This window comes from Colletotrichum aenigma (genome assembly GCF_013390185.1).
Source record: "Colletotrichum aenigma strain Cg56 chromosome Unknown KSG_Cg56_contig04, whole genome shotgun sequence".
Classification (NCBI taxonomy): domain Eukaryota; kingdom Fungi; phylum Ascomycota; class Sordariomycetes; order Glomerellales; family Glomerellaceae; genus Colletotrichum; species Colletotrichum aenigma.
Window position 1 is genome coordinate 3528647 of NW_023500910.1, and position 9960 is coordinate 3538606.

Sequence of the window (9960 nt, forward strand, 5' to 3'; positions counted from 1 at the left end):
TGACCAAGCGACATGCTCCTCCTGTCTTCGTCCATTCATTATTTGCGACTGTTTGTGGGCTGGAGTTCCGCCCTCATCGTCGCCCCCAATCCGACCGACGATTCCACCCAACACCGAAAAGCACAGCAAACCACCAGCGCTGACAACTGCCGACCAATCCAGCGAAGTTGCTTGTTCGAGTGGGTGTCCAACTATGCCTTCTCAATTCTTCGCATGTCCCGCTGCGCTCGTCTCACTCTTGTCGTTTAATCACGAGCGAATGCGAGTGTCACCAACTTGAGCATGGTGTTCTACGGTCGAGCAAATTCAACACCCTAACCGAGAGGCACATTTCATTCGAAATTTCACAACCCCATTCACCCGCGAAACAGCTGATCGTTCTGAATGCAATAATCTCTTGCCTTAATTTCATACTCATTCTGATTAAATCAGTTCAAACGATTCATCGCCACGATCCTACGCTCCTTCACCGCTCCAGTAGCTTGACCTAGCGCAGTTCTATTTCTCATGCAAATTATTTCGATAATATCCAAACTCTTTATTTCAAGTGATCTTCAGAGCGACTCAAAATTCACCGTTAAGGTCGGCGAGTCGGTCTGGCCGGGTTGGTGGTGGGGAATTCTCCGTCAGTTTTGCACCTGTGGAACCCCAATACATCATCGAATCGCTGCTGTCGGTTCATCTCACCCTCGCTCTCCCAACCATTCGCTGGCCAGACTCGGGAGTGAATCTTCCCGCCGCCATCACTGGAAAAGGTGCCGTTCGTCATGAATTCTAGAAGTTTGTCACGTCAACTCGCCATGCGATCGGGCTGTGGTTTCAGACGAGCTGGTCCGATGCCTGGTTAACAGAGAAAGGAATACTTTGGCCCCATAACCTGGGCAGAAGACTATTCTATTCGCATGATGCAGCTTGATCGAAAAAATGCGGTCAATCCAGCCGGGAAGCCGAGGGGGTATTCTGTTGTCTTTCGCAACCACGTCAAACAATGCTACAGGCAGGATGCGTTGTCGATGCTGCAGTCGTCCGCAATGGGAGATTCGTGAGCCACAAACGAAATATTCCAGAACGGTTGCAGTTTCCCAGCGACAGCCCACGAGTCTGAAATGATCGTTTTTGAAAAGTTCGACAGGCAATTGCCGCCCTCTTGTCAGCCATGGACATTCGGGATTATACCGAGCCCGAATTCCCCAGCACAGTCCAGACGTCCGCATGTTCATTAACGTTCATATTTCTCGCTTGCTAACATCAGACACAAGCGAAAAGTTACGTCGCATTTAGCTAAATTGGTCTTGGACATGGACTCGATTTTCCTTCTTGTGGCGAGACTATCGCACCCACGGAAAGGCATGCAAGTGTCTTTTTACAAGACGATTGACTTTACGGCCTAAAGTGCTTGTTTATTCATCATCGCCTTGCTCAGGGTCGACAGTCTCTATCATTCGGTGGTTACTCTGCGCAAGAGATAATTGGATAGGTCATCACGTCTTCCGTTTCAGTGAGCTGCAGCAATTCCCCGACGGTCAGCCTCTACCGGACTGCATGGCAGGCAACCAGATTCGGCTGGAACAACGTTGAATCATCCAATACTCCGTTCCAGATCGTAGGGTAAACACAGGTCTCACCTGAAATGCATAATTACGACCACATTTCCTGCACGCATTGTACTTCACAGTATATATCTCCATCGTGCCCGGCGGTTTTGATTTCAATTCAGAAAATAATGGTCCAGCTGGTTTGTTGAGCAGAAGTAGAGATTATTCTGCTGAGAACAACCCGTCGTGAGATAATTGGCCTTGGTGCTGTCGACGTTTAGACTGATTGTTAATCGAATGTAGACTGTCTGTCATGTTATCGTCTATTTCATCTGTGGTCGGTGGTGTATCCGGGAGGTGATTCAATTGATGCATGACGACTGATAGAGCTGATTGCACTCGATGAGCTTATTCCTTGCCAGCATCATCACAACGGTTTCGTGATCTCTGTCCTTTCTTCTTTGTCTTACCGTAATGCTCCTCCGTTGCTCCTTCCTACAGGCGTTAATGTGTGACAACGCAATATCGCTTCACATTTCATAATCCCTTATAGCTTTCCGGAATGGAATTGATATTGCCGATTGCGTTGGCTGCCATCGGTGGCAAGGGACGATCTGGACTCAAGGCGACGAGGTCTCCTGGGGTAACCCGGAGATCTGAGGTTTATCATGTTCTCGACTAGGGAGGAATCGACATTTGCTATCCCGTGAAGCGCAAAGCCACCTTATGTTGCATTGAGGAGGGCAAATGAGGCCCCTTCTCAATGCAACTGAGGTCTTATCTTCTCTTGTCATTTATTTTGTGCATCTTGAAGCCGTTGATGATTTATGGGCGTTCTCTCTGCGCGTAGTCAAAGTATTCGATGAATATTGAGCACTCGCAAACAGGTAGGTAAGCATTGCAACCCTTGATGCGTGTTTACTGTTATCATACCGTACCATCTAGCGGTTTCAACAGCGTAATGACTCTTGCTATATATTCTTCTCACGCAATATAGCTTCGGGTGATCTCACCACGCACAACGACGTGATTGCCATCAATCGGGCTAAGAGAGGAAGGCTAGTAATGGCATGAGAAGAAATCAGATCTAGAGTGAATAGCCATCGAATACTCATAACAGGTTGGACAATACTAAGAATGAGGTCGACTCTCTGTCTGATGTTCAAGAGTCCCGGCAAACAGCCAGTCTGTGCCCATTTTCAATTTCGCTTCAATACTATAAGTACTTAGATCCTTAAAACTTCAAGATGCGCAGTCAGTAGCACATAGTTACCGGATATATTGCTCGACAGTGAGACTAAGTCTATGACGAGACTCTCCCCAACTATCCTATCTATGTTTTCTGCAACACACCTTAGACTGTCTGTTCAAGGTACTTAAATGAGTACAGCATTCGAGAGCTTGGATTCGTTACAAATCGGCTACCTTGTAGGACGTAATTGCTGAAATGTGCCGTATCATGTTGCCCTAGGGCTCCCTTTTCACAAGCCACGACTGTCTAGTCTAATTGTGTTGCACGGGAATTGATAGCGCAATCTTCGTCCGTCTCTATCATCAATAAGATGATGGGTATCCAGTCGTAAGTCACGCAGACACGTTTTCATGTTCAAGAGATACGAGTAGAGCCGTGACCCTTCCGCTCCCGAACCCGACTTCAGAAACCAGTTGCGGAACCGCACAGTCATCGCACGAAACTCTCCAGTGCCGGAAGCTATGTGCTGGCAAATTGGCCTTGCATATGGGCGAAGATGCGGTCTGACTCCTTATAAAGTAGCGGATGCGACAATCTAAAGCAAGCCATCGGAATTTGCTGTTACTTTCAAGCGAAATTGATCAATAATAATCCATTGATGGAAAGTTCGGGGCCTCTCATAAGGTAATAAAAGCACTGGTGTCGTTCATCCGGCACCTTGTCATGAACTCCAGCTAAATCTCCTGCCTTAGCTCAACTTAAGTCTAAGCCGGAGGTGATTTTCACTGTACAATACGGACCATCCACTGAATCCGCCCCAACTTTCAATCATCTCTAGCAGCTAGAATCACTTGTTTTTGGACTAGTCCAGTGAACTAATCGAGGCAATGGAATTGCAAAGCTCCAGTCCTCTTCGTCGTTCCAGATCAGCAACCGATTACTATGGAGGAAATCCAGCGGTCTAAGTAAGGTCGACGAAGCAACCCATATGCCAATGGACGCCATTCGCGGGGTGAAGTACGTCTTAGAAAGACGGGACATGAGCTTTGGCTTATTTAAGACTAAATATGTATGAAACGATGAATTCTAGAACGTGATTTGACGCTCCTGGTTGAACAACATGGCTACACACTTTCATGCCCTGAATCCGAAGCCAATCACCACTCACGATCTTCAGTATTCACAGCTATGAACGCAAACCATTTGAGAGTTCCTCGATTGGACCGACACATGCCACAAAATGCTTACCTTATCTAGTCATCGTAGCCACAATACCCCGCGTAGGGAGCAGATTGAATCGTCTGCTTCACACAAGATTCGGTATAAATCTGCGGAATGGAATGGGAACATAGAACCTCTGGGAAAACAGGACAAATACGAAAGGTGGTTGCATGGCATTTTATCAAAAATTGTTCAGCGTTTCATAGCGCCACGACGGTAAGCCTGAGTTCGGGTTCAACATGCTGAGACTGAAGCTCATCACCACTGCTGCCATTATCCGTGAAGTATTCTGTAATGCTGCTCAAGAGACGATGCATCTCTGGCTCATTAGGGAGCCCTTATAAACGCGTCGGCAAGCGCGAATGCCAGCTCAATCTCGAATATCTCGAGCTACCTACCGTCTTTCAAAATGCGGATGGGACGACTTCGACCACATGACTTCTTTATATGGAAAAAAGTAAGCAGTTTTATGCTTGAAAGCCACTCGAACTGATCGCGAGGGCTTGGCAAGATTGCTGATGGTCAGACAAGCGGTGACCCAACGGGAATTCGGGCTATCTTATTAACGCAATGCCGCAAATATGAGTTATAAATTCAGAAGAATAACTAATTAAAGAGCTTTGGGAAACAGAAATTGCTTCAATGGTGATATCCTATTTCCAACCAGTATCTGGAATATTTCCATACACGAGGCTTCCACAAACACACAAATACACTTGACACTCCCGAGTAGAATATGATGCTCTTCACCCACCTCCTGATGCGCATTTCAACCAAGTATTCATATTTATATAACACAAGGACGGACAGAATTGAAGGACACTTCAGCTCCTAGTGATGGGAGGTCTCTCGTAGTATGCTTCGCTTGGTGATAGCCGCAAAATAACGTTAGTCGTTGCTACGATTCAAGCAGTGAGCAAGTCGCCCAGCTCAGCCAACAAGCTATTGACCATTATATCACAAGACAGAACTTCTATCGGGCTTAAATATAAGTTCAAAGATAGAGGAATAGCCTGTGATTGGAGTTGTCTCCACCTCGCTACGCAGGCCTAAGATGGTTAGGCTGTAAAATGCAGTTATCTCACAAGCACAAGACTCAGTATAAGTAGCCGTTATTTCAACAAATCTTTCATTCTCCTGTAGACTGTGACATTGCACGGTTATGTGTTCTCGCGAAAGGGCGTTCACATACAGTATTCATACCGCAGCCACAATCTCAGGCTGAACCTCGCTCGAAACAAGCGTTTCCCAGCTTCAGGGCAAGGAAACAAAACAAGTACGCGACCATCATAGACCTCTGATGACGGACGACAAAGTATACGCTGCGTATCGGGATGTAGCTTGCAAGCGTAGCATGTGCAGCCATTGCAACTTTTGAGGCTCAGAGCTTGCGTTGATCACATAAAACACGGCGCCTCATTGTGTTCTCAGATGATTTCTTCTGCTAGAGTCGTCAGTAAATACTCAGGTCTCCTGTACGCGTTTCTCGACAATAACATACAGTCCCGCCGTCACACCATGAGCCGGTTCAGGAATGCCAAGCCGATTAAAATCTCCCGCCTTTACCAGCTGGATCTTCGCGTCGACTTCACAACGAAGGCTGTACAAGATAATGACTCATTTAACCCTCGACTCGAATGCGGAAAGTCGGGTCTGAAAGCCACCCAACAGCCCCTTCTAGCCCTCCGACCATATCACATTGGGCTCCCCGTACGATATCTCCCCCAAGGCACATGAAACATTGAAATATGGGTGTATATGTCATCTATCGGATCCCTCCACGACATCCTACAAGTACATTGCTTCGCTTCCTCTTCTAGTTTCGTTGTAACAGGTTTCAATATCCTCCTCGCCCCTCCCCACACATCCCTCACGACACCAATTATCCCCACCTCACAGGACAAGCCTGGCAGGCTCCTCCTCGAGAATGATCTTGACCCTCTCCAAAAACACCTTGGCGCGCTTCTCGTCGCCCTTGGGAACCGTCAAGCTGAACAGGTTGCTTCCAGACGAGATGCTCTCAGCCGCAGCGGTAGCAGCAGCAGCCGCGGCCGCCTTGTTGGGAGCAGCAGCAGCCTTCTTCGGCGCGGCGAGGATGTCGTAGATGTCACTGCTGCTGCGCCTGGGCGTAGCCACAGCGCGGGGCGCGGTGAAGGACGTCTCGGGCAGCGCGGAGATCTGCGGCAGGTAGTATCCCCTCGTGCCGCGGGGCGCGAGCTTGTGCAGGCCGAGGACCTGGTTGAAGAGCTCGTCGGCGGTGGGCTTGCGGGCGGAGGGCGGGAGGTCGTCGTTGGCGACCTCGGCGGCGCGCGCGACGAAGGTGGACACGGGCATGAAGACGCCGAGCGACTTCTGGATGCGCTTCTGCGCCTCGAGGACCTTGTACAGGGAGACGGGGAGGGCGATCTGCGTCTCGGCCGGGGGCGCGGGGGCGGCGGGGGCAGGCGCGGCGGCCGCCTTCTTGGGCTGCTCCTCCTTCTTGGGCGCGACCTTGATGTTGCTGAGGTCGAGGTGCGACAGCTTGGTGGCGTGGCTCATGAGCTTGCCCGGGGTCTCGGCGTTGATGGAGCCCAGGTAGGCGAGGACGTCGCCCTTGAGCAGGCGCCCGGCGGGGCCCGTGGGCTCGATGCGGCTGACGGTGTCCTTGTCGAGGCCGTGCTCGTTGACGAGGTGCTGGACGGAGGGGTAGAGAGGGTACCGCTGCTCGCGGGGCTCGCCGGTGTTCTTCTTCTGGGCCTGGGGGGCCTCGCGGCGTTCGGAGGTGGCGCTCTTGGGGGCGGCTTCGGACTCGGCGGGCTTGGAGGCGGAGGAGGGCTTCTTGTTCTCTTCGGCGGGGACCTCGAGGGAGGAGAGGTCGTCGCCGGGCTCGGCGATGACGGCGATGCGGGTGCCGACCTGAACGGCCTTGGCGCCGTCGCCGGTGGTGATCTTGAACATGACGCCGTCGTCCTGGGCCTCGACGTCCATGGTGGCCTTGTCGGTCTCGATCTCGAGGAGTACGTCGCCGGCGGAGAAGGACTCGCCCTCCTTGACCTTCCAGCTGGCGATGTTACCCTCCGTCATGGTCGGGGACAGGGCGGGCATGGAGAAGTTCTGCGCGGCGAGGCATCGTGCTGAGGATCGGAAGCCTGTAATGTGACGAGGGAAGGGGGTGTCAGCTCCGCGGGTTCGGATGGTTCTGAGGTATTCTGAAAAGGTCCCTTTCGTCCAAGATGCAGGCAAAAGAGCCGCATCGGACTTTAGGTGTGGCAGCTTTACGGACCTCTAGTCTCGGCGGGGACTCTCCGGCCAACCACCCTCGCCGAGAGACGACACGCCGTCGCAAGGGAAGCCATCTCTCTCTCTATGAGCTATTATCCTCCTTCAAACTGACCCGGACGTTTGGAAGAAGAGGGCGGGGGAGGCACGGCTGCGTGGTGGTTTCGTCGTGGACGCAATTGAAGTCGGGCGTGGTCGGAGAAAGAAGGGATGTGAAAGTGGGTTGAGAGTTTGTTCCTTCTCGTCGCGCTGACTGGAAAAGACTACCCCCCCGGTCTGCGGATATCTTTTTTTCGACTGCAAAATTGTCGAGACACACTGGAGCTTTGGCGTGAGCTACGGCATCCACCTGTTGGGATTTCCTCAAAAAAAAGCCCACGTTGCGCACGGACCGGACGCCTGTCTGGGCGATTCTTGTTGGCTCATTGGCCGCCGTTGAACCAGGCAAGACCAGATGAGCGAGGTACGTACCCCCGACTACTCGTGGGTGCGCGGTTTTGATGTCCCGACTTTCGGGAATAAGTCGATAGCGCGAGCCAACAAACAGTTTGGCGCCGTATCGTTGCGCCGGGCTCCGAGAGAACGAATCCCTGTTTGCAGATTGGACCATCGCAATGGCCGTTGCGGGCCCTTTTCGAGAAAGCTCGGGCCCGGATCCTGGTCTCCACTGAATTTTTCGGGATAGCTTCATCCAAAAGTCGCCGCGGCTCCGTGTGGTCTGACGACGTCAAGAAGTCAATTGAGCCCCCAGCTCAAGGGTGCGCACCTCATATTCTACTGCCATTTCACCAACTGACTCCCTACAGACTAAACAGACACAATGGCCGCGTTATCAAGGAGCTTCGCCCTCCGGCTGCCCCTCCTCCCACGAACCCTCGCCCAACGACCCCTCCACCCCGTCTCCCGCTTCACGACGAGCACAACCCTCCGCTACGCCAAGCCCGCGCCCAAAAAGTCGCCGATACCAAAGACACCCTCCTCCACCTCCTCGCCCACCACAACCACAGCCATCCCGACAGCGAAACCTCACGCCCCGGCGACCGCCCAGCAGCAGCAGCGGCAGCAGCAGCAGCAGCTCCTCCAGGCCACGAACCCCGCCGCCAGCCGCCTCCTCCAGGCCATCGCGGCCAAGGGCACGCCCACCCTCCTCTACGAGGCCGGCTCCCACTTCTGGATGAAGCTGTCCACCTGGGGCGCCGCGACCATGTTCTACGGCTACGCCATCATCAACTACGGCTTCTTCCGCGACTTCGTCGCCGAGCGCGCCGACCAGCTCGGGCCCTGGGTCACCTGGGCCTTCATCGGCGGCTGCATCGCCACGACGGGTTTCGGCTCCTACTTCTTCCGCGCCTCGCACAACATCGTCAAGAACATCCGCGCCCTGCCCACGGCCAAGATCCCCCCGGGCGAGCTGCCGCGCGGCATCGACCCCAAGACGACCCCCGTCCTCATCGAGATCAACGTCAAGCGCATCCTGCCGGGCATGCCCAAGAGGACCGTCGTGCCGCCGCACAGGGTCGTGATTCCGTACAACGTGTTCCAGCCGCTGAGCCCGTTCAAGCCGTTGCAGAATATGAAGGCCGAGAAGGAGAAGGAGCGGAAGGAGAGGAAGGCGGCGCGCGATTACGACCGGGAGCACCTCATGACGGTGCCGATCCGGCACGCGGGCCGGGGAATGAAGTCCGCGTGGTTCGGGATCCAGCGGGCGTTGACGAAGACGGGGTTCATGAGGATAGAGGCTGGGGGCATGAAGATGAAGCTGGATGTCGCTTCGGGGTGGGCGCTGGACCAGGGACGGGCGATAGACAGCTTGGTCACCATTGAGAAGAAGTCAAGGACTTGACACGGTGGCAGATTAGGATTGTGAGCATATGTACAACACTGTATCAGACGAAAGCATAGACTTGGATGGCAGCGTAGTCTTCAACGCAATGTTGGCTGAAGACTGCCCATACTACATGACCGTGGCCAGAGACACCACAAAAGAATCACGAGAAACCAACTCGAAAGTCACTCTGGACCTCACGACATGTCTCAACCCTCTCTGGGCTGAAAATTGTTTCCCCAAAAAACACTTCAACTTCACCTGTATCAGCATGTGGTTTCCGTCAGAGTCTCATGCAGCAGACATTTCAATAAGCAAAGCCATCGACGCATCGTCGATCCTCAAAGGCACGACATCCTATCGTTTGAAAAAGCCCGCAAGTGCCATGCAGCCTCGTACACAACGACCCCTCTGCAGCGCAGAAACACCGACATTATAGATCTCGATCTCACCGACGGAAATGGCGCCTTCACAATATAGAATTCACAACTGCCTTGGCCGGAGCAACGTCGAAGCACCGTACCAAGGCAGTTGCCACTTCAGAGCTCACGAGTGCCCCTCCATCGCCAGCGTGCGCTTCACTCACGGGATGGTCGTGGACGGTCGACGGGTCTGGACGACAGCCGGAGGGGCAGAGAAGCCACCAGACGCAGATCGTCAACATGCCCCTGATCGCCTCTCGCCCGTCCCTGATCATCGCCGTTCGACCAACGTGCCTTTTTTGGCATCATGCCTCGCCTCATCTGCGGAGCGCACCGAGCACCGGAGGTACCGTTGACACCCGGAGACAATTCCGACGACCCAATGGCGACAGGGTTCTTGCAATATCCATGGGGTTGAACATGGGAAATGCAGGAGAAAAAAAACTGGAAGCATGCCGTACGTGGACGAAATAGCGGCGGGCGATCACAAAGAGGGGACTCGTTACT

The 9960-nt window shown here is 53.0% G+C and overlaps 2 protein-coding genes across 2 annotated transcripts; one reads left to right on the forward strand and one right to left on the reverse strand.

Annotated features, from left to right (window-relative positions):
* Positions 1-5841: 5841 nt before the first annotated feature.
* CGCA056_v006827 (Pyruvate dehydrogenase complex protein X component) lies at positions 5842-7011 on the reverse strand (the record flags this gene model as incomplete). The annotated part of the gene is made up of 1 exon (XM_037322076.1): positions 5842-7011. One exon carries the CDS (start codon positions 7009-7011, stop codon positions 5842-5844), a length of 1170 nt encoding a protein of 389 aa, XP_037179039.1.
* A 1015-nt stretch (positions 7012-8026) lies between these two features.
* CGCA056_v006828 (uncharacterized protein) lies at positions 8027-9049 on the forward strand (the record flags this gene model as incomplete). The annotated part of the gene is made up of 1 exon (XM_037322077.1): positions 8027-9049. The coding sequence occupies one exon, from the start codon at positions 8027-8029 to the stop codon at positions 9047-9049; it is 1023 nt and encodes a 340-aa protein (XP_037179302.1).
* Positions 9050-9960: the final 911 nt, after the last annotated feature.